Raw genomic sequence first — 25,353 nt, 5'->3', positions numbered from 1 at the left:
TGGTGAAGGGAAGAATCCCTACACCTGTGGCTGGTTATAGGCAGCCGAACTACATCATCAGGTCTTAATGGTTTGAATTTTTTTGACTTGATCATTTATTAAGTTTCTGGGTCACAGATTGAATCCAGGGCTAAACAAGAAGCTTAAGCTTCAATTTTGCAAGCTAGACTACTCTAGTTCCAATTTTTGTATGAAATGAGCTGGACAATTGGCAGTCTTTATATCAGGATTTCTAGATTAGATAACAGGATGAACAGGCAAAATGCAGCTAACAACAAATAAAAGATGACTAAAATAAAACCCCATGGACCAGAGCTACAAAAGTCACTTTAACGGAGGATCAAATGAGTAAAAAAAAAAAGTGGCAGGGGGAGCAGGAGCACGTGATGAAGTAGTGTAAAGCGCTCAGAAAACAGCTTCGTGAGTAAAGGAATTGTGACGTCAACAGCCGCTCGTGCAAGAAGAGCATAAGAGCTCAATCTCTCATCCATCGCTGTGAACATAAGGTAGTAAAGGAGTAAGAATTTAGAACGAGAAAAAAAAAACCCAAAACAGAGGTAAAGAAAAATAATAAGAAGAAGAAATAGAAAACAGGTGCCTGTTCTCATGACCTAGGAGAGATTAATTCTATACCAGAAATGGAAGCCTGGGGGAGTTCAGAGTCATCCCCATCATCGAACGCTGACACAGCAGCATCTACACCACAAACTTTCAAGATTATAAACTGATTAAAAAAAAAAAGGAGGATCTCTATCTATAAAGAGGAAACAACAAATTCTTGAACTGGGACAACTATATCAAAAAACAGTTTAAATATCTTGAATAATGTACAAAATATGGGAATTACCCTTTAGCTCAGATTCTATAATTAAGTTGAAAACACCGGCAGAAGCTCTTATACACTCTGGTGGAAGCTCAGCATCTTTACCAATATCTGGAGGCTGCACAAACATTTAATTTCAGTTATGAATGGCAAAGGGGTGAAGAGGATTAGAGATATATTATTTTTTGTGAGTAATCCCTCTCCCCCTCTTTTTTTTTCTTTTTTCAGTTTTGTTTTTGGGAGTGCAATAATGTTGATCATTTATTCAGTATCAGAGATATCAGAGTTTTCTCTCCAATGACACGTTTTTAGTTCGGGATAGAAATGGTAACAGTTATCCTATATATTTGGGTGTCAAGGATATCGAAGTTTTCTCTCCAATGACACTTTTTCAGTTCGGGATAGAAATGGTAACAGTTATCCTATATATTTGGAAATTGAAATGAGATTTTTGAGATTGACAATGATCTTTGTTCATGAGTAGCTGAATACATTGGAAAATAAAAACCAAACTAAAGAAATAATTATCCTACAGAAATAGCCAAATCACTAATATCAAACAATACAGTATAAATTATATAAAATAATTTTATTCACAACAGCATGGAAAGAGATACCAATATTAGAGCAAGATCACCACTGAGCTAAAATCATCATCCCTGTAAAAAGCCTGAGCTCGGTAGACAGAACACAATGCTTGCAAGTATGCAAAACAAAAGATTACAGATGCACATATGCCAAATAAGACACAATGCACCAAGTTTCAGAATTACCTGAAGAATGGCAGTCCATGAATCCAATAAGATATCCCGTGCATACCAACTCCATGTTTCTTCTTCAGTGTTATCAGCCATACGGGCTTTCACAACTTCACAAGTTAAGGAGGATAACAAGCTAAGAGTGCCAAGAGGGCTGAACATTTAGAAAAAAGGTCAATTCACAAACATATGGTTTCTATATTTCAAGTATAAATAAACACAAGTTAAGCAATGACGTAGAGTACTGTATTTATCAGGGAAAATAATTAAGCAGAGTACCATGCCACAGACCTTATAGATTTCAGGAGCTTGTCAAACACCATAGGAGTAGTTAGAATTGCCATATAAAGCAATGCACGGCAACCATCAAGCAACTCACTGAACCAAATTGGGAAATCCTTAAAGGGGAATGTATAATAGTGATCAAACTTAAACACAAGACATTGTTATTAGGGACCAACCATAAACATAGAGAATGTTTAGTAAGGACTACCTCTCACTTTTCCCATTTTCAATTGCAGCCGAAATAATATCAGGAGGGTGAATCCATTGGATAATTCCAGAAAGCATTTGAACCAGGTGGTGTTCTTGCATTTGCCCATTATCTAGAATTTTGAACAATTTTAGAAACTACATTAGGCAGAATTAATAAACAAGTAATTCATACATACCATGATGTGCACTAGTAAACCATTAGGAAAAAAATCACATAGGATGGTTGTTCAAGCTGGCTTTGTCTAGTTAATCTTAAGCAGGACCATCCTCTAATACTCTTTATGAGCAATATTGACACATTATAAGCACTACAGACCTCTTATACTTAGACCCTTCTTTTTATTCAAAATACCCATGTCAGGCACAACAGGACACAGGTATTGGGTGACAGTACTTTTATTTCTATTATTTCGATGGGGTACATCAATAATTTGAAGCTACCAAAGAATAAGTTAGAAGAGAAGTAGGATTTGAGAAGTCTAAAGCAATCAAAGCGTTCATATTGTTCAAATAAAATGCTTTGATCACCATGTCAGAGACTCAGAGGCCCACAGGCTAGTTCATTATGTGTGTTACTTCTAAAAAAAATATTTTTGATACAAGCAGGCGAAGAGGTTCAAAAGTAAAACCTCAGGCATGGTGGCACCCCAAGACTCCTGTGTTTTATGTCTAACATCTAGGATGCACATCTTAGACTTAGAATACGTCTAATACTTAATTCATCACAGAATTCGACGCTCGGACAAGATGGACAAACTGTCAAACCACCAAAACAGGTCAGAACAGTCTGATTCAGTCTGGTGTTAGAAACAAGACAATAATCAACCAAGATGTTCATATTACAATAAACAGAAAATTATCATGCTTTAGTTCTTTAACCCATGGTTTAAAGTATTGGTACGTATCATATCATATAGGCCGATACGTATCAGTATCGGCAGGTATTGATAAGATACATACCAATACAAATCTCTTTTTTTAATAAGATGTCTCGATTGGTATTGTATTGTATTGGCTGATACGGCCCGATACGATACGTACCAATACTTGCGATACGTAAAAGGGTTTTGTGGACATATCGGTATGTATCGACCAATACGGCTCGATACCAACCGATACACGTCGATACGGCCACTAAAGGCTCATGTGACTATCAGACTCAATACAGAGAGTCATTTGGTGGAAAAAAAGGGGAGGACACATTACCATCAGTCCATCAATATTTCAACTGGGGTCAGTATTGTGCCTATGTTCGGTCGGTGCACAACATCATCCTAGTCTCTGCTATTCCTGAAGACCCTTCCAGATATGAGTTTGAACCACCCTGACACTCTTTATGGCAATAGACTTTTACATGTAAGAAACCTCATCTTTTATAACAATTTCAATTTTCTGCACTTGTCTCGTTATACGTTGTTCTCCATTTTAGTGTTTATGTATGATACATGTTATAGATTGCTTATTTAAATTTTATTTTGCATCAAAAGTATATTTCCATGCGTATCTTGACCATTTCCATGCATATCTTTAGCGTGTCTTGCGTATCTCCGATATGATATGATACGATACGTCTCTTAAAATCACTCTTCCGATACAATACCCGATACCGATACTTTAAACCTTACTTTACCAGTTCCTTGTAAATCATTCTTTACCTTTAGTCTTAATTTGCTAAACTTGCAGATTTCATAACATCATTATTGATGTTAATTACTAGAGATCAACCACTATCATAGAAATGTACGATGTATGATGTAAAAATGTGTTCAAACAAATATTAGGCCATTTATGGCAAAGGAAAGAAGGAAGCACTCAAGTACCAGAAGGAAATATTGTCCCTGTCAAGGAGCAAAGCTGAATTATAAGCTGTCTAGCAGAAACAGCAATAGGAGAGTCAAGCCAATAAGAATCACTTGAGAACTTCTGTCGCAGCATCCCGTATAAACCCAAGAGCCAACCAATATGACCACTGGAAATCAAAACATCACGCCATGAGGACCCTGGCTACAAGCAGCATAAAAGGAGAAGAAAAACAAGTGAAGAAATCAATCTAAAACGAATGACTAATTAATAAAGAGGTGAATTATCTATTAAAATATATAAAAGAAGAAACTTTTTACCTGTACAAAGATACATTCAGACTTCTTAAGCAACACAGCAACATTTTTAACTCCCGAAGAAAAGACATTTATGCTTTTCACACGTTCAACTGCATTCTTGTTCAATTGGAAATCCCAGTTCATGATTTGGAACATAAGACGCAATGCAACAGCACAAACTTTAACTTCTGCTACAGTAGAATCACATTCCACAACTTTGCTTGTGACGCTAAAAGCGGATTCTTGTGCCCAAGAGTAGAATTTCTACAAAAAGAAAAACAGAAAGCACACTAAGGCACAGACTAGGTAAAACCAACAGTTTATTCCAGAAATAGAAGCATTAAAAAAATCATGTGCTCATGTGGTAACTGGTAAGTAGATGCCAACAGAAATGGGAAGAACCTTCAAATAGTGCAGCTCCAATGAAGCTCGGCACTGTTCATGAAACTCCCTAGGAAGACCCATAGCAGTTGAAGTATCAGGTGAAAATTCTGACACCTGAAAAGAAGAATGTCTACTTCAAAAATCTGGCAAGAATAAAAAAAGGAACAGCATGATGCAAGATGGAATCGCAAGAAACTATTCAAAGAAGCAAAATCTTGAAATACAGTCAATACCATTGACTCTAGGAAATTGATCCCAACGAACTGAGCAGCTACACCATGATTTCCAAGAACAGCCATCTTTACCTAAAGTTATAAGAAATTGTCAGACAATTCAAAGAAAGCCAAAAAGAGCAATTTTACTGGAAATTCCTAGCACACAATTGTATATTCCATGTCTTAACAGATCAACAATATGTTAACTATACCTTCAAGAAAAAGAAACAATATGTTAACTACAATTGAGATATTCCCCATATACAATGGAAAAACAGCTAATCAGTCATTTCTACAAATCACTAAGATGTCTAAGTTCCAAAAGGATAACCCTAAAACAGTCAAATAAGAACCAAGAGGGATCAAAGGCAATAGCAGGTGACTCCCAACCAAGGTTTCCCTCCACCCACAACAATTTATTTGAAAGGTGACCCACTGTCCTTAATCATATATAGCGGTGACAAAACCTGAGCACTAATCAACCAGCACCAATGGAGAGAAGAAAGAAGAAGAAGCATGTAGGAGATCGAAAAAATTGGAGTTATCAGCCCACAGTTGTTTTATGAGAAGCATAATACAAACTGTCGGCCTTGACCTTTCTTTATAATGATTCCAGCACAAAATACAACCGACTTAACATAAAGAATCAACAGTACCTAAAATAAACCCCACACTAACTATGCTTATAAATATAAACCGAGACCAACACACTTAACACTCCCCCTCAAGCTGGAGTATAGACATCACCCATGCCCAACTTGGAACACCCTTATAGAAAAATAGCCCGAAACAAGGCTTTGGTAAATAAATCTCCAAGTTGATGACTAGAGCTGACAAACGTAGTGGAGAAAAGCGAGATCCCTTTCATTGAATACAAATATTATCTTCTGATGGAGGCTATCGACTATTGTTGCAGCTGATGCTTTAGCTAAGGCTGCGGTAGACAGACAGTTTTTATCTTTGGAGCCTTTTCCAATGTAAAAAGCCTGTCACTCTTCTGTTTGTTTATTTTTCCTGGGGTCTTTTTTTTTTTTTTGGATAAATAATGATTTTATTAGGGTAAAAATAGAGAACGGTACAAAGCAAGGAACCTAGCTCCACTGATAAACAACAGAAATAAAGAAATAAACAAACAAACAAGAGCATATGGTTTCATCTTCCGACTCCCATAATATCACCCCTTTTATTCCAAAGGGACTTCTAGACCATGTAGTAAATAACCTACACACCACCATAGGCCAAGTCAAATGGATACCACATAGACCAAGGAAGTAGGTCAACTCCTTATCAGCCACATTACAGGAACAAGTGAGTGACAGATTCCTCCTGATGATAAATAGCACCGGTGTGCTAGGTTCCATCTTTGTGTTGTAGATTATCCAAGGCCAAAAGACAGAACCCTGTTACATCTCAAAACTCATGCAAAAGTTACCATTCTCGGGAGAGGGGATGCCTTTGTCTTCCAGACTCTACTCAAGTCCGGCAATCTTCTTTCCTATTCAATATCAGGCTCCATGACCACTTCACCAAACTATCCTATCTTCTTCTCCCACCTTCAACCCATAGCTGATAAATAGGATGGCAGATTCAACAAGTTTCTTCTAATAGAAGGGACAGAAAGTTCTTCCCATATCTGACTTTAAGACAATCAACTAGTACAAATTCCTTATCAGTAGACACCTGTAGTCCTGTGCATTATGATCCACCCCTAACAACCGATCTTTCGAGAATTCCACCTTATCTTCTTTTCCTACATTATATGATATATTCTCTAAAATTTTATCATGTTGATTCATCATTCTAATCCAAAAACTGCACCACTGCGATCCTTTAACCTTCCTAGAATGCCACCCCAAACCAGAAACTCCATATTTAGCTGCAATCACTTCCGTCCAAAGAGCCGTGCATTCCAAACTAAATCTCCAAAAACATTTACCTAGTAAAGTTCAATTCACTTCAGTCATTATTCCGAATCCCAAACCACCACTTCTCTTGGTCTACACAACCATTTCCAACTAACCAAATGATACTATACCTAGTCTATCATCCTTTCAAATAAATTATTATTCTGAAGGTGCTGCTTGCCCCAGCAATAAGAACCTTGGAATGTTGTGGCCAGGTCTTGAGATCAAATCCCACCTTCACCCTTCTTCTTCTAATCCTTTAACCATGCTAATGCAGTTAGGAGATGGATCAAATAGGGATTTTTTGTAATTTTTCATATTTTATTTATGTTATTAGAATCATAGGAAGGTAAGAGTCCAGTTTTATTTAAATTTGTCGTTCTGTTTTGGATTAGATAGAGTTAGAGTCTATTTATGATTTCAGTTTTACAATAGGATTAGGAATTTTATTTTATAAAAGGGCATGTAACCCAACAATTTGGGAGAGATTTGAATTTTAGAAATTGAAAGATATTTGTTTAATGCTGCTGGCAGGAGCTGTGGTGCGCACCCCTCGTTTCCTTCCTCTGATCTTCTCTCTGTTTCTCATTGTTCCTGTCCATTAAGCATTATCACCTTCTTCCTTCTTATTTTCGCAACCCCAGTCAGTTTGATAAACTCCTTTGTTAGTCATCTACTAATGAGATTTTGGGTGAAGGTTATACTCACCTGGACGATCAGAAACTCTAGGATTTTAGTTGCTGAAATCGATCCTACTACGAACACAAGCTTTGACTCCTGGCTGGACCTTCAACTACCGCTGATTTCAAGTTGCAGAAATCTGCAGTCCAAGTAACACTTGATTTCCACAACTGTAGTGGTTTGGATGAACCAGCAGGACTAGGCGACAGCAAATCTGGAGTTTTAAGGCTGTTTGAGACAGATTCCAAGGCTACAGTTTGAGTTCTTCTCTTGTACGCTGCCGTGACTCTTTGGTTCCAAAGGTTGAAGAAGACCTCAATCGCGAGTTGTGTTTCTAATTCCATTTTTCTGACTTTCCAGTTTTGTCCCTCTCTACTTCTTCTATTCCAATATATCCTTATTTTGCTTTTATTTCCCATTCTGTCCCCATACAAAAAAAATTATAAAGACCTTTGTGTCCTAATCCATGTCCACCTTCCTAAGTAACCCTTAAAATTTCTGGTTATTTACAATCGTGCCACTATATCTTAGATTTGAGCTATATATTATTCAGGTGGATCCATAAGCGATCCGATTTGGGTTTTGGAACCCCAGATCCACATCATATACACTTCTCAAATATATATATATATATACACACACACACACATAAATATTATTCATTAAAAAAAATATGCATACAATCTCTATAAATATCCATGCTAGAAATCCCACAAAACAGCCTGTTCATATGATCATCAGCATACATAGGAACAGACAGAATATAAACAGATCAGGGAACTAGTGTGAATGAAATGTAGAAAAATGATACGTAGCCCACATGTTCATACCTCAGAGAGGAAAGCCTCTTTTTCAGATTCCATGAAGTCTAGCCTACAGAGGAAACCAAATTAAAGAAAAAAGGAACAAGAATTCAACTTATCTTCTGAGTGCTTAATAAGTCAATATGGAAACTGAACAACCATTAGTTGCAGGTAATCAAAGTTATATTAAATGACTGAAACAGTAAGGGGAAAGCCCATGCAGAACAAGTCTCTAAAATCAGCATATCCCTGGTGAAGAAGAAGAAGAATAACAGAAAACGTACTTAAGATCATAGATGATTGAGTGAGTGCAAAAATCTGGAATGGAGAGACTTAATTGTTGTATGCCACATGCATAAAAGATCAAAAACAAATTCCTAGTGAATCATAGAAGATCAAATATGACTCTTTTTTTTTTGGTTGGGGGGGAAGGGGTAGGGGGAGAAACAAGGATAGTCAGACTACTTTTTTCCCTTACAGATTTGGCTATTAATAAAGGTCTGAGTTAAGATAGAATTTGCAAAAAGTCAGCTAATTATCTACCAGATGAGCCAGGTTACGGAAGGGATATCTATAGATTCTTTTTTTTTTTTTTTTGGGAGGGGGGTGTTGAGAGAAAGAAATTAAAACTTAGAACATTTGGTTTAGTCTATTCTGGTGTGTTGTTGCCTATGGTTTGGGTAACTTTTTCCTTTTACCCCAATTTTATGCTCCTCATCTTTTAAGTTTTATCTGTTCTAAAATGTTGATCTATGAACTAATTATCATAGCTAGGCTATACTTATGAGCACCTAATTGTTGCATATTAATGAATTGCATATCTTTCAAACATATTAAAATTAAAAGTTCCATTTATATAATACCTACCAGCCTCTTTTCATTAACTGGCCTCCCACAGCAGAAACCTTTGCTTGGACGAATGCATCAGGTGAACTTGCATGTTGAATAACAAAACACAGGCAATAACTGCAAATTTACAATAGAAAGTTAAAGAAAATTTTCAGTTATCCAAATAAAGGGTACAAATCTTCCAGTTATATGTAACTAACAAAAACAATATTAATAGTTTCTTTTAAGGGGAGGGGTAATCTGGTTGGTGGAGCAACAAATCAACGGTTGGGGGTGGTTGGAGGGTATTTCAGACACTTCATCTAATACAGGGGCGTATTTGGCCATCGATTGCTCCTGATCACGTCTGGTTCGCGAAGCAGAAAAACTCTCCTTTAAATATATTTAAGATGCAACAAACAAAAAAAGTCCTTACAAGAAGAAGGTACACCTACAAATGGCGACTTATATATCAAGTATGTGATACAATAAATAGCAGGACAGAAACATACCTTACCAAGCTTCTCTTTTCATCTGCTGAAAGAAACCCCCATTCCCTGATGGCAGCATCTCGAATGGCTGCAGCAGCTTGAAACCTTGCAGGAGCCACCTGAGAATTTTCTGGAAGCGTGCAACTATTGTGAGTATGAACTGGTCCCATAATTTATATACACTAATGAACTAGTGAACTGGAAGGTAAAAATCATGTTGAAAAGGCAGCATAGCTAATCTTATATCTCTTGAGATCAGTCAGCTCACCCTCATAACCTCCCAGATCGGTAATAAAGAAATTAACTTATTGTCAGTGTAAGTTATTCACAGAATGAAGCAAATGACCCTACATTTCAGAAAATCAAGGATAGATAACTTTCACCAGCTTAATAGAAATGTTCGACGACAATCCTGTTCCTTAGTCACCAAAGCAAGGATTTAGAGATCAGTATCACACCTGGATCATTGCTACACAATAGCAATCCAAAATGGTATGGGTCAGCAGATCCTTTGCTCAGATCAGTGGATAGGAGCTTGGCCAATCCATTATGTACAGTAGACCATGGTTCTAAAACTCGGGTTTCGACCAGCCAGAAACCAAGATATGGTCGAAACTGGTCGAAATCTGTGATTTTTTCCCAGCCAATTTGAGCTGGTGGTTGTGAGGCCCAGAATTGCTTTTTTTTATCTGATTTTTTTTTTATCCAGCCTATTTTTTACATTCTAAACACAATGCATGAATTATTTTCACACAAAAAAACATTCAAAATGGTACTTGTGGTTTTTTACCCAAGTTTACTAGTATACGCACAGTGTACTGAGAATCATAGTTGTCAAGACAGACACCTATTTATGCCAAATAACATTTAAATAAATATTTTTATATTTGTTATTTCATTTGCTTAAGATATTATTCATAAATAAGCAAATACCCCTTATTTGAATCAAATAAAATAGTTAAAAAATCAAATTCAAGATTGCTTAAATCTGATTTATATTGAAGGAGTTATGTTTTGGTCAAACCTTATTTGGTGTGCGTGAATGCTGTTCAAAATCACTCTGAATGAAAATATTTTTTTAGACATCAAAACAAATGAATATTTTACCGCCTTTTTGGTTTTTAGCAATGTTTTACCATATTAAGATTTATGAAATTTTTAAATTTGAGAAGAACCCCAGCATTTAAAAGTTGAAAATTACACCTACCGTTGAAAATTCAGTTTTTGTTCTCGAAGTGGGGGGTTGATTTTTTATCCATATGGAATTTGATTTTTTAACTAGTTTTATTGGATTCAAATAGGGGGGTATTTGCTTATTTATGAATAATGTCTTAAGTAATATTAAGCATAAATAAGTGTCTGAACTGCTTTCTAGCAGAAATAACTGTTTGTCCTGGTTTCGAGCCAGGTTTCCTCAAGTTTTGATGGGCATGAGTGTTGAAACTTACGAAATATGGGTTGTTTCGGTAGGTCGAAACCTGTCGAAATTGGTGAGTCTTTTAACTCCACCCACATCTCATCTCGGTTTCGCAAGAAACCGAGATATCTCGGTGGTTTCAGTTGGTTTTGACCAAGTTCTCTTTCCATGCGGTAGACCAAATTGAGATCAGCCAATCCTTAACCAGATGTAGAAAATCAATGGTTCTTACTATGTTTGTTACTTTGTTTCAATATTGTAGCAATAAGAAAAGGATTGAGGATCTGAAAACAGCCTCTCCGCGGAAGCAAGGGCAAGGCTGCATACATTATGACCCTGTGAATATGTCATACTTCATGACAAAACAATAAAGACAAATATACACCTATTCCATTTTTTCCGAGTTTCAGAGGCTCTAAGCTTGTCGAGAATCTACCCCCATATCCCTCCAAGATGGAGCATGACTTGATATCCTAACTTTTTTATTGGTAACTCTCAAAATTTACTGACAAGAAGGGAGAGGAGAAAGCAAAGCATGGTGGGTTGAGCAACCGAAAACAATAAAACCAAGAGACTACATAAATACATTTAAAGAAAAGAAAACAAAAAAAGGAGACCCTCTACATTGTTAGAGTTATTAGAATAGTTGTATAAGGGTTGTTCGGCCATTGTCTTATTATTAGACATGGCTAAGTTGTATTTTTGTTATTTCTTCTTTATTTCTACTTAACTCCCTAGGGAGGTCTATGTAATTCTTAGAAGTGATTAATGAAGTGAATATGTGTGTTGAGAATCACTCAACACACATAATCGATTCCTCCCAAACTCTCTTCTTCTTTCCCTCTTCTCTTCTCTCCTTCTTCCTCTTGCTGTAAATCTCTTCTCCCTTACTAGAATCGATCCATCTTCAAGTTCTAAATTGGTATCATCATGTTTAAATGGCCTAAAATAGGCTGAATACCAAGTTTCAGACCCAAACTAGGTCTAAAACCCACCGAGTTGAGGCTTCGAGTCGAAAAAATAAATGTACCAACTCAGCGAGATCTCAACTCGACTTGGTTTTTCTAAGGGCAGAGTTGGTACCGAGACCCGAGTTTTAGTACCTTGGTGTTGACACCCCTCAACAAAATAGGGTGGCTGAAAGAAAAAACCGCCACTTGTTGGAAATCACCAGGAGTCTCCTCTTTGGTATGCAAGTGCCTAAGACTTTCAGGTCTAATGCACTTCTTACCGCTGCCTTTCTTATTAACCGAATGCCGACTCCACTCCTTGGCTCCAAATCTCCCATGGCTCTTCTTTCTCCTCAATCCTCAATCTTCTCCTTGCCTCCAAAAATCTTTGGTTGTGTTTGCTATGTTCATGTCCACAAATTAGCCCGCACCAAGCTTGATCCCAAAACTCTCAAGTGCCTCTTCTTGGGCTACTCTAATTCAACCAAAGGGTATAAGTGCTACCATCCTCCTTCCCGAAGGCAACTTCTCTCTAAAGATGTCACCTTCTTTAAGTCTATTCCTTACTTTTCTTCTCCTCAACATCCTCTTCAGGGGAAGATTACTAAAAGTGAACAGGATGCTGATGTCATTCCTTTTCTATCTCCCTTGCCTACCTCCACTTCCCCATTCCTATTTGATATTGGAAAATACAAAGAAGTGGATGTTGTTGATGCTAATGGTGTTGTTGATATTGATGCTAGTAGTGGTGGCGATGCTGGCAGTGGTGGTGATGCTAGGAAAAAAAAAAAAGAATACAAGGGAATAAGATTCAAAGATGTTGTATTCACAAGAGGTGAATGCTTGTTGAAGGGAAAAGGAAAGCAACCCTGGTATGCGTTGAAGGGAAAGCAACCCTACCAAAACCCCTCTTTGGATCCACATCCTCCTCAGTCATAGTTATCAAGGCGTCGCCAGCGTCCAGACTCCTTGGTCGCCTTGGATGCCTTACCGCCATGGCGGTGTCGCCTTGTTTTTTTACCCTCTAAAACGCCATGGTCGCCTTCCCGCCTTGATAACTATGTCCTTAGTCAGGTAATACTTCTCTTTCTAAATTAGATCTTCCCATTGCTATGAGAAAGGGGAAGAGAGCCTGTACTAACCCCATAGCCCAGTTTGTTTCCTATGACTCTATTTCTCCCAAGGTTCGAAAACTCGGATCTCGGTGCCAACTCGGACCCTTGAAAAACCGAGTCGAGTCGAGATCTCGCCGAGTTGGTATACTTTTTTTTTTCTGGACTCGAAGCCTCATCTCGGTGGGTTTTAGACCAAGTTTGGGTCTGAAACTTGGTATTCAGCCTATTTTAGGCCATTTAAACACAATGGCACTATCGGATTTTGCAAAAACAAAGTCCAAATAGGAGTTTCACTTAGTGGGAAAGCAAGACAGACACTTACTTATGCTAGAAACCAGGACAGAAACAGGACAAACACACTTATTTATGCCTAATATCATTTAAGTAAAGGCTTTTGTATTTGTATTTCATTTACTTAAGATTGCTAAAATCTGACTTATATTGAAAGAGTTATGTACCGGTCAAACTTAATTCGGTGTGCGCGAATGCTGTCAAAATCGCTCTGAATGAAAATAGTTTTTTGGACATCAAAACAAATGAATATTTTACCGCACTTTGATTTTTAGCAATGTTTTACCATAATAAGATTTATGAAATTTTTAGATTTGAGAAAAACCCCAGCATTAGAAAGTTGAAAATTGTACCTGCCGTCGAAAATCCAGTTTTTGTTCTTGAACTGGGGGGTTGATTTTTTCCCTTTTGGAATTTGATCTTTTAACTATTTTTATTGGATTCAAATAGGGGGTATTTGCTTATTTATGAATAATATCTGAAGTAAATGTTTTACAAAAACATTTACTTAAATGAGATTAGGCATAAATAAGTGTTTGTCTTGTCTGTCATGGTTCCTGGCATAGATAGGTGTCTGTATACCAAGATTTTCCAGCAAGATCTCGAGATCTGGCACTCATATAAAGGACCTAGATGGGCATTTTCCTATGTTAAACCGAGATCTCGGAGAGATATTGTACTTTTATGAATCGACCCCCATCTCGTCTCGGGATTTCGAAAAACCGAGATACTTGGCGAGATCTCGCCTCTCGCGAGTTCTCGAACTATGATTTCTCCTACAGGTATTACTTTTTCCATTGCCCTTGAGTCTTCTTCCATTCCCAAAAATGTCACAGAGGCCTTATCCAATCCAAAATGGACGCAAGCAATGTCTGAGGAAATGGTGACTCTGGAAAAGAACAATACTTGGACACTAGTTGATCTTCCCAGGGGGAGAACTCCAGTTGGATGTAGATGGGTTTATACCATCAAGTATAGATCCGATGGTACAATGGAAAAATACAAAGCTAGGCTGGTTGCAAAAGGGAATAGTCAAGTGTATGGCATTGACTAGTAAGAGACTTTTGCCCCTATAGCCAAGCATAACTCAATCAGGGTTCTTCTTTCAATGGCAGCCAATAAAGATTGGCCAATGTACCAATTACATGTGAAGAATGCATATCTTCATGGAGATTTAGCAGAAGAAGTGTACATGCAGCCTCCACCTGGTTTTAAATGTCCCTCAGCTGAAGGGAAAGTCTCTCTCTTGAAGAAAGCTCTCTATGGCCTCAAGCAGTCTCCATAGGCCTGATTTAAGAGATTTAGACAAGCCATCCTGAAGAATGGGTATTATCAGAGTCAAGCTAACCACACCTTGTTTATCAGAAGAGGTAATGGTACAGTTACAGCTCTCATTGTCTATGTTGATGACATTGTGGTAATTGGGAATGATGTTATTGAAATAAACAGATTGAAGTCTTATCTGGCTAAACAGTTTGAGATCAAAGACCTTGGACTCTTGAGATACTTCATGGGTATTGAAGTATCTAGATCAAGGAAAGGAATCAACATCTGCCAAAGGAAATTTGTCTTAGATCTTCTGAAAGAGACAGGCATGATGGGGTGCAAACCAGCAACTTCCCCCATTGATCCGAATCAAAAGCTTGGTGATGAATGTGGTTCTTCTCTTATAGATGCAAGCAAGCACCAAAGATTGGTTGGGAAACTAATCTATCTCTCCTTGACTCGACCAAACATCTCTTATGCAGTTGGTGTGGTGAGTCAATTCATGCATGCTCCCAGGAGTGGACATCTGGATGCGGTGTATAGCAGCATTAGATACTTGAAATCCTATCCAGGCAAAGGTCTTCTATTTGCCAGGCATGGCCATTTGCAGATTGAAGGCTACACAGATGTCGATTGGGCTGGTTCAGTCTCTAACAGAAGATCTACTCCTGGGTACTGTACCTTTGTGGGTGGTAATCTAGTTACCTGGAGGAGCACGAAACAACCTGTTGTAGCTAAATCCAATGCAAAGGCTGAGTTTAGGGCCATGGCTCATGGAGTGTGTTAGCTTATATGGCTAAAGAGACTACTTCAAGACTTGAGTTTTGAAACTGAAGGGCCAATGAGACTTTATTGTGACAACAAAGCTACTATAAGCATTGCCCATAATCCGGTTCAGCATGATCGAACCAAACATATTGAAGTTGATCGACACTTCATCAAAGAGAAGCTGGATTCTGGGTGCATTTGTACTCCCTTTGTGAATACAGGTGATCAAGTAGCAGATATCTTCACCAAGGGTCTCATTTCTAGTCTATTTAGTCCCTTATTGTGCAAGCTGGGAATGTATGACATTTATTCTTCAGCTTGAGGGGGAGTGTTAGAGTTATTAGACATGGCTAAGTTATATTTTTGTTATTTCTTCTTTATTTCTATTACCTCCCTAGGGAGGTCTATGTAATTCTTAGAAGTGATTAATGAAGTGAATATGTGTGTTGAGAATCACTCAACACACATAATCGATTCTCCCAAACTCTCTTCTTCTTTCCCTCTTCTCTTCTCTCCTTCTTCCTCATGCTGTAAATCTCTTCTCCCTTACTAGAATCAATCCATCTTCAAGTTCTAACTTACATATCCCTCTTTTCTTTTATCTCACTTAAATTTATCTTGTGATTTAAGCTCCATGACATTATCAAGTTGTCAAATGTTAAGTTTAACAACTCTGAACCTAAACCTTTGGATACCAGACTACTGAATAATTCTAGAACTTCACATTTCAGGAACCTCTTGAGCTTCATATAAGCATGATTGTATTTATGCATCTGTCCCCTCCATCCCTTCCAGTATTGTGGCAAAACCAACCCAACAAGATGTGACAGCATTTTGCTACAGCTAATCAGACTAGCAAGTAGCTCTTTTTTTTTTTTGGGTAGGGGGGATAATAGTAGCAATTCTACCACATGTTTATGTGATGTGCTACAAAGTACAAGCATAGTCCATCATTTGATTCATATGATTATCCTTCCCCTACACTTCTTTTTACTTTGAAGTATTGTCCACGCTTTTGATTCATTTGGGTTCTCTGGATCAAACTAAAATGAGTTCCAGACCTGACTTTTTCTTGGTTCACATGGAGACACCAGGTTGAAAGGAACAGTCGAACTCATAAAAATGCTGAATATCTGGTGTACAGGGTACAGCGAGTAGCAGCCACATCAAGGAGCCAATTGTTCTATGGACTTGGCCTAGCAAGCATTTGAAGCATTCTTCTTGCATTCCATACATACATGACCTTCCTTGAGTTGATATGAACTTACCAGAGAAGAATTACCATCGATTACAGCTGAAGAGACATCTGCATCAGTGGGTAATGCAGTCCTAGATAGGTAGGAGACCTACTAGGAGCCAGACAACCAGGACCTGTTGAGCTGCTGGTTCGATGGGGGCAGAATTGAGGTTTTAGGTCAAATTTAGGGTTAAGGTTAGGTCAATGAAGGTGTATCTTATATGGAAAAGCTAGGCAGGTGTAGGGGAATCTAATGAACTAGGTTTTATGGCTTTGGGATGAGTAGAAGTAGGTTGATGGATTTGGGCAGCAACTAGGATTAGGGTTTTGAAAGGGGACAGATGAGGAAATCAAGGGTTATAATAACAAGAAATCAGGTGGTTGAATGGGCTTAATATTTAGGTTGAGTATGGGTAGGGTGGAGGGGAATATATGCTGAAAGTTACAACCAAATCAGATGGTTAAATCTGGAGTTATAGAGGTTTCCTAGTAGAAGTAGGAGAGGGGTAAAACTGTAATTTAAGACAATCGGCTGGGTAGATGGTGCTGAAATTTGAATCAAGTCTCTCTTAGGGTTTGAGGAAGATACGATCAAAATTTTAGCAGGTTCTAACGGTTAGATTGGGCTGGGCAGAATTCTCACCAAAATCACCTTGTATGGGACCTTCTAGAAGGGAAGGAGAATAGTTGCTGCTTTTAGGGTTCTAATGGATCTATGGTATTAATGGTGGATGAAGAAGTAGTAAGGATTGAGTATTGACAATGGGGATCGATGGGAGTGAGTTTAGAGGATTAGGAGAAGAAGGGGATGACAAATAACAGTAACAACTTACTTGGTAAGGCAGGTCTTCAATGGCAGCAGCTTGAAGACTAGAAGCATGTCCTCCCAATCTACAAGATGCAAGGAGTCGATCGGAGTCCACCAATCCCTTCCACCTTGATATGACTCACAAGGTCTCTTTGATGTTACCCACAAGGAACACCCTCAAAGAGCTAAACAGCAGCAGCAACAGCCAACGAAATTTTCAAAGTCTAAGTTGTGGGGGAGCCTCCCACGTTTTCATTAATAAATAATATGGCCTAAGGCCCAATCCTATTACAAATCTAAAAGCTCTCCCTCTAAAAATCGTGGAGGGATGAGATTAAAACACTTAAAACAAAAGATTCCTAATCTACCAATGAGAAATAAACACTAACACAACAACCAATAAGAATTAATCACTTAAATTGAACAAAAACTGAACCGGTTCAATTTAAGTTACATTTAAACTTTAAAAAAAAAACTGAGTATAGAATGCAGAAAATAAACTAAGGATGAAACTAGACTAAAGCTCCAACACTAGGCCCTATGATTAGGGGGGCTTCTTCAGCTGGTGGATGATTGGATCTGCATCAGTAGGGGTTGAATTTTTTAGTATTTTTAAAAACCTCCTGTTTAGTCTACTGAAGACTCAGGGGCCCTTTCTATTTTGCCTTCTGATGTGGTTCAGGGTTGTAGAACTTAATCTACAAGAAATTAGTTTCCCAACCACAAAAAATCCAGGATCAATGGAAATCAAAGAACCAGAGTAGGCAACAGAATAGATATCTATTAAGAGAATTTAAAAAACCCGCAATCCAATGGTCAGATTGACCTGAAAGTCAGGTCGTATGTAGAGGATTAATAGATCCATCAATGGATAAAAGAATCTTGAAATCATAGATCAAGAAAGAGATGAAACCCAGGCTGCTTATATTTCAAGCTACAAGCAAGAACTGAGATCTTAAGACTGCAATTGAGGATCAGATATCAGGTACTGCTTAAAGTTGATTCAAACATATTTCAAAATTTCAGATTAGAAGATTGGAAGCAGTAAAAAAATGGAATTATGAATCTGATAAGCAGAATAGAGGAGAAGAAAGGAGAAAAAAGAGAAAAAGAATAGAAGAATATGACGAACAGCATCAGAGAGAGACCACCTGGTTATAGAAGAACAGAAGAAAAGAAAAAGAGCAGTCAACCAGATATGGAAAAATGAGTCCCATATGCACAGCTTAACAGCACCAAACTCTTAGGACAACTCAAATTTCTTACTCCAATCATGCTTAATTGATGCGCTTAGATTTATTTTTAAGAGAACTTGGAATTGACAGGATGAAGGTTGAAACTATGGGCCAATCAGCTACTTAATGGACCTAGATGATCATCTCTGTGCCTAAAGAAGCCTGTTCCTATGCCTCCATATTGAACATCGCAACCGCTTGGATGTTTTGCTTGGACTAAGTTCTATCTAGATGACCTGCTAAAAGTGGAGATAATACGGTTGCTTTGTTTACCGGTCTTAGCTTACCAATCTAACTAGGTTTGTTGGTGCTTCCGCTTTTGAGGGTAACTTTATACTTTCTCCTTCATGTACAAGTCCTATAAGTATCCCTATGTTTTTTGCTTCAAGAAAATTTGTTCTCACCAATCCAATGTAATATGGTTTTTGATTGTAGAGAGGCAGTATATATCTCAATTAGTTGTTTGGTTTAAATAATATTGACTTATTGATTACAGTGGAGGTCTCTGTATAATGACAAGAATCTCATCAGTCATCTCATTCAGTAGACTTGGAATCCTAGAAAAGTAAATACTAAAGCCATAGAGACAAAAATAGAATCATAACAATGTAGAATTTGATTCAACACACACATTTAAGAACATGTAAACATTTACTGTGTGCCATCAGTATTGTTAAAGCCAAATTCCAAGCACCTAGAGCTGGCTAAATGAACAATGATCCACCATTCCATTAGAACTAGGGTCACAAAAAGCGTACCCAGTGCACGAGGCTCCCGCCACTGAGGGGTATGGGAGGGTCGTAATGTACGCAGCGTTACCCTGCTTTCGCAGAGAGGCTGTTTCCATTAGAACTAGAGTCACACCGTATGGTAAATCATCTTTTAATGTTTATGTTAAAGTCACCACGTTGGGGGTACATGAGCCATATGTACCGTGGGGGTACATATGTGTCATGTACACTTTACACCTCACCTTCTATTTCCTAAACCTTCTATTTCCTAAACTTTCTATTTCTCTTAGGTTTCTATTTTAGCCAAGTTTCTATTTCTGTGTAATTTGGTTTAGAAAGGTTTCTCTTCCATGTGATGTAATCTTTCTCTTTAAATAATACAATTGAGAGGGGGAGAGACAACCAAGGAAGTCTGCGACTTCTCTTTGCAGTCTTTCCCATCGTCTCCTTCTCTTCTTCTTCTTCTTCTTCTTCTCCTCCTTCTTTATCTCTGGTTTATTAATTGCTTTATTGTTACATGGTATCAGAGCAGTAAATAAACCAGAGATCGATCCTACTTTCATGTGGTTTTGAGAGTCTCTTCAGAGACAGGAATCGATATTGTCTGCAGCACTCCCTGTGCTGCATACCTGCTGCCAATGTCCTAGTTCTTCATGGTACACATATGAACTAGGGATTCCTCTTGTCTACCATTGCTGCTTATGAAGATTTCAAGCTACTAAAGTCAGAATTATGAAGATTATGTCTGCAGTTTCTAAATCTGGGAATTTTCTACCAGAATATTGGAGTTCAAGCTATGTTTATCTTCCTGGAGCTGTTTCCTACTACCTAGAGGTACCTTCGATCCAAATCTGGGGGCCAACTTGTGGCTTGATTTCCTGGAAATTGGTTTCTCCTTTCTTGTGGCGGATGCTCTGTTTTTAGATCAATTTACAGACCTATTGTTTGGTTTATATTTCTTGGTTCTCCTACCCAATCAGGCTCATACGTTGGGGTTTATCTTCCCTACTACAGTACCTTCTTTGGTTCTTATTTCAGGTCATTCTGACCTCCAATTCTGCATTCCGAAGACTACACCCTACCGGCAGGAGCTAACACATGTGTTTGATTTTTTTTTTTTGTCTCTACTGCCTGCTACTTGTTTTGACAGATTCTACTGTTCAAAAACCACTGTTACTACCTGCTACTACCACTGGTACTGCTCTTTTATTGGTTCTGGTCCTCTATGGCTGAGTCTAAGCTTCCCACTGATATATTACATATTCAGATTACTACTATCAAGTTGAATGGTGTCTCTAACTACCTTCCATGGGCTCAAGCTGTCCAAGCGTACATTCATGCAAAGGGTAAGATCAAGTACCTCACTGATGACCCTCCTATCATTTATCTTAAGGATTCAACTACTACTACTGCTCACGATGATTGGATGAGTGAGAATTCTACTATTAAAATCTGGTTATGGAACAGTATTGAACCTGCCATTGCTGCTAATGTGATGTTTCACACACTTGCTAAAGGTGTTTGGGAAGATCTTCGTGAAAGCTACTCCCAAGAGAAAAATATTTCCCGCACCCATGAACTTTATGAGAAACTATTCCACTTCTCCCAGGGTGATAAATCTCTAAATGACTACTTCAGTACATATAAAGGATACCTCACTACTAATCTGGAGCAATTAAAGCAATAAAGGGCTGAGTTTCATGTTGCCAAGTTTTTGGCTGGTCTTCACCCAGATTATCAATCTGTCAAGAGTTAGCGTCTAAATGGAGAAAAGGTGCCCTCTCTCAATGAGGTCTTCTCTCACTTGCATCGTTTAGTTACTACACCTTCCACGGTCACTTCTTCTGCTCCTCCTAAGGACAATTCTGCATTCACTGCTGCCCAGCGGCCGAGGTTCTTATAGAGGTCGTGGTCAGTACCGTGGTCAAGCTGATGGATTTTCTACTAAAGTTACAGGTCATGGGGTGGTCTCTCCCACATCCTCCATGAACCTATCTCATGTTCTTTTTGTTCCTAAAATGCCTCCAAGTCTTTTATCTGTTAGTCAACTTACCAAGTCCCTTAACTGTTCCATTACTTTCTTTCCTTCTTACTGTGTTTTTCAGGACCTTTAGACCATGAGGACGATTGATAGAAGGCTTGAACAGTCCGGACTATACTATTTGGATGGCACTGGTCCTTCTACTGCTGCTGCTGCCTCTGCTAGTGTATCTCCTCTTCAGTGGCATTTTCGTCTTGGACATCCCTCCTTATCCAAGCTTCAGTTGATGGTTCCAAGTTGTCGTTCTCTATCCCATATTGAGTGTGAAGCATGTGAATTTGGGAAGCATCATCGCTCTTTGTTTCCTGCTCGTAATGTTGCCCATAGCTCGTCTTTATTTTCTTTGGTCCATTCTGACATTTGGGGTCCTGGTCGTGTCAGAAATAGGTTAGGATTTTCTTATTTTGTTAGTTTTGTTGATGACCATTCTTGGTTAACTTGGGTCTATTTGTTAAAGGATCGGTCACAATTTCGTTCAGTGTTTCACAATTTTTATAATGAAATAAAAACCCAATTTGATGCTTCTATTAAAGTTTTTCGTTCTAATAATGCCCTTGAGTTTACTCAATGAAGCATCTCTAACTTTGTTTATCCAAAGGCATGATTCATCAAACGAGTTGTTCGTATACTCCCCAACAAAATGGAGTTGCCGAAAGGAAAAATAGACATTTGTTAGAAGTTGCCAGGTCCATTATGCTTCACATGCACGTTCCAAAAAAATTTTGGTGTGATGCAGTCCTTACTGCATGTTTCCTTATTAATCGTATGCCCTCGTCGGTTTTGGACAATCAGGACCCTTTTTCTATTTTACATCCAAACACACCCTTATTTAGTCTTCCGCCTTGTATTTTTGGTTGTGTTTGTTTTGTTCATAATTTACAGCCTGGTGTTGACAAACTATCTCCTCGTGCCACTAAATGTATTTTTCTTGGTTATTCTCGGACTCAAAAGGGGTATAGGTGTTATGACCCTATTTCTAATCGGCAGTTTGTAAGTGCTGGTGTTACCTTTTTTGAAAGCACTGTGTATTATTCTTCCTCTACATTGCATCTATCTTTTCCTACAGCCCTTACCCCTGCCCCACCTCTTTCGGTTCCTACTCCTATTACATCTGCCCCTCCACTGCAAGTGTACCAGCGCAGGCAGCACCCAGCAGCTTCCAACTACTGTGCCATCCTCCATTGTTGTTACTCTTCAGTCCACTACCGATATGGCTCCTTGTTATGCAGATCCTCCTGACTTACCAATCGCCCAACGGAAAGGTACACGTTCTTGTACTCAGAAATCTGTCCCTACTTATCCTATTGCTCATTTTGTTTCCGTTTCTCATCTCCCTTCCCACTACCGTTCCTTTACCTCTTCCTTATCCACTAATGTTGTTCCTAAGTCCCATCATGAGGCCTTATCTCATTCTGGGTGGAAGGTAGCTATGGATACGGAGATGGATGCTTTGTTATCACCTGCAACATGGACTCTTGTGAATTTACCTCTTGGCAAGGATGTTGTACGTTGTCGTTGGGTTTACACCACTAAATATAGCCCAGATGGTTCGGTTGAGTGCCTAAAGGCACGGTTGGTCACTAAGGGCTATACTCAAACATAAGGTGTGGACTATTTTGAGACTTTTTCCCCTATTGCCAGGTTGAATTCTGTTCGTGTTCTCATTTCTTTGGTCGTCAATCTTGACTGGCCGCTCTCCCAGCTGGACGTTAAGAATGCTTTTTTATATAGTGATCTTCAGGAAGAGGTTTATATGGAGCAACCTCCGAGGTATGTTGCTTAAGGGGAGCTTTCGGCTAAGATATACAAACTTCATAAGGCAATCTATGGGCTGAAACAGACCCCACATGCTTGGTTCGATAAGTTCAGCTCTATTGTTACTCGTAGTGGTTTCTCACAGTGTTATTCACAGACCACTCTGTATTTGTTCGCCGACAGGCCTCCAAAGTTGTGGTTCTTTTTGTTTATGTGGATGATATCACTATATCTGGTAATGATGCTACTGGTATTAGTGAGATGAAAGCCTATCTTCATCAGAACTTTCAAATGAAGGATTTGGGTTTTCTCCGGTATTTTCTTGGTATTGAGGTTCTTCGAAGTAAGAAAGAAATCAACCTATCTCAAAGGAAGTATGTTCTTGATCTCTTGTCTGACCAAACCAGTTGATACTCCTATGGATCCGCATCAAAAATTTGGCTCTACTGATAGTGAAGACTTTGAGGAACAACATCGGTATAGGCAATTAGTGGGAAAGCTTATCTATCTCACTGTCACTAGGCCGGATATTTCATTTGTTGTTGGCATGGTTAGCCAATTTATGCACTCTCCTAAGAAAATTCTTTGGGATCCAGTGTGTCGCATCTTACGGTATTTGAAGGGAGCTCCAGGCAAGGGGCTCATCTATCTTCCCATCAGAATGTTGACATTGTAGGCTTTTCTGACGCTGACTGGGCAGGTGCTGATGGTGACAGACGTTCCACTACAGGATATTGTACCTTCGTGGGAGGTAATCTAGTAACTTGGCGTACCAAAAAACAGACTACAGTTGCTAGATCCAGTGCAGAAGCAGAGTATCGGGCCATGGCACAAACTGCAGTTGAACTAATGTGGCTGAAATCTTTTCTTCATGAGTTGGGATTTCCAATCACTCAACCCATGCAAATGTTCTGTGATAATCAAGAGGCTATATCTACATTGCAAGTAAACCCGTCTTCCATGAGCGAACTAAGCATATTGAAGTTGACTATCACTTTGTCAGAGATGCTGTTCTGAAGAAGTTGATTGTCACTCCCTTTGTTCCTTCCACTGGTCAGCTTGGCGATGTCTTTACCAAGCCTTTGTTTGCCCTACTTTCCGCAATGGATGTTTCAAGATGGGCATGGGTGATTTGTATGCTCCAGCTTGAGGGGGAGTGTTAAAGTCACCCCATTGGGGGTACATGACCCATATGTACCGTGGAGGTACATATGTGTCATGAACACTTTACACCTCACCTTCTATTTCCTAAACCTTCTATTTCCTAAACTTTCTATTTCTCTTAGGTTTCTATTTTAGCTAAGTTTGTATTTCTGTGTAATTTGGTTTAGGAAGGTTTCTCTTCCATGTGATGTAATCTTTCTCTTTAAATAATACAATTGAGAGGGGGAGAAACAACCAAGGAAGTCTGCGACTTCTCTTTGCAGTCTCTCCCATCGTCTCCTTCTTCTCTTCTCCTTCTCTTCTTCTTCTTCTTCTTCTTCTTCTTCTTCTTCTTCTTCTTCTTTATCTCTGGTTTATTAATTGCTTTAATGTTACAGTTTATACAAACTTGATTCATATTTTTCTGTCTGTGCTATCTAACAAAACAAGTGACACCATATGATGCGGTTCAGAATTTCGATTTCGAGCCTGGTTTCGACTAGGCTTGAAACCGGAATATTTTGCGAAACCACGAAATTTTGGTCGCTTGCTGGTTTCAATTGATGATTTTGAGGCCCAAATGGCCAAATAGTTCCCGTAACTTCTAGAAAACCCTATTTTAGGCCCTTTAAACATAGTGGAACCCTTAGATTGTTAAAAAAAACACACCAAAATGGTAGTTTGGCTTTAAATCTTAGGTTGGTAGCGTATGTTGTACGTTGTATGATGATGCATACACAAAATTTAGTACTAAAACACACATTCAATTGAAACACCTAAAATATGCTTTAGGAATGAATAAACATTAAATTAGAAACCATTTCATAATTATCAAATGTTATACATGGTTTATTACAAAGATATGGAAGTGATTTGGCCAAAAATCAAAAAAAAAAAAAATTTGAGGTTTTCTAGGAAGTATCCCTCTTTGGAGTTCAAACTAGCAAAACGATACCGAAACTCGAAACATGGCCTAAATTTCATCAAAGCTAAGAAATTTCGGTCGAAACCATGCATTTTATTCAAAGGGTTTGACTGAAATGATATTGAAATCCGAAATATGGTCGAAATTTTGTATCGCACCAGGTTTCGTTTCGACCTTTCTCGAAACCGAA

At 38.5% G+C, this 25,353-nt stretch overlaps 2 protein-coding genes across 13 annotated transcripts in view; both read right to left on the bottom strand.

Annotated features, from left to right (window-relative positions):
• LOC122639854 (exportin-4) overlaps positions 1-25,353 on the bottom strand; it is a 104,767-nt gene that overhangs the window by 72,368 nt on the left and 7,046 nt on the right. For 5 of the 12 annotated variants that reach the window (XR_006329590.1, XR_006329589.1, XM_043832910.1 and 2 more), the window contains exons 3-15: positions 9,503-9,611; positions 9,030-9,128; positions 8,190-8,232; positions 4,793-4,864; positions 4,578-4,673; positions 4,197-4,439; positions 3,897-4,080; positions 2,075-2,186; positions 1,861-1,959; positions 1,597-1,735; positions 848-941; positions 634-696; positions 384-493 (exon numbers count right to left, since the gene is read on the bottom strand). Coding sequence is in view for 8 of the 12 variants with exons in the window: in XM_043832910.1 (XP_043688845.1) it covers positions 384-493; positions 634-696; positions 848-941; positions 1,597-1,735; positions 1,861-1,959; positions 2,075-2,186; positions 3,897-4,080; positions 4,197-4,439; positions 4,578-4,673; positions 4,793-4,864; positions 8,190-8,232; positions 9,030-9,128; positions 9,503-9,611 (1,463 nt within the window). In the remaining 4 variants the exon portion in view is untranslated. Of the gene's footprint in view, positions 1-383; positions 494-633; positions 697-847; positions 942-1,596; positions 1,736-1,860; positions 1,960-2,074; positions 2,187-3,896; positions 4,081-4,196; positions 4,440-4,519; positions 4,674-4,792; positions 4,865-8,189; positions 8,233-9,029; positions 9,129-9,502; positions 9,612-25,353 lie in introns of those variants that run through there. The other 7 variants (XR_006329592.1, XR_006329591.1, XM_043832868.1 and 4 more) reach the window with 6 other exon arrangements.
• The window catches only part of LOC122639940 (H/ACA ribonucleoprotein complex subunit 3-like protein), a 33,477-nt gene continuing 32,000 nt past the window's right edge, over positions 23,877-25,353 (bottom strand). The window contains exon 7 of the mRNA XM_043832996.1: positions 23,877-23,888. The gene's annotated coding sequence lies outside the window, so the exon portion shown is untranslated. The remainder of the gene's footprint in view (positions 23,889-25,353) is intronic.

Source organism: Telopea speciosissima, chromosome 1 (genome assembly GCF_018873765.1).
Source record: "Telopea speciosissima isolate NSW1024214 ecotype Mountain lineage chromosome 1, Tspe_v1, whole genome shotgun sequence".
Taxonomy (NCBI): domain Eukaryota; kingdom Viridiplantae; phylum Streptophyta; class Magnoliopsida; order Proteales; family Proteaceae; genus Telopea; species Telopea speciosissima.
This window is presented reverse-complemented; position numbering and strand designations above follow the sequence as displayed.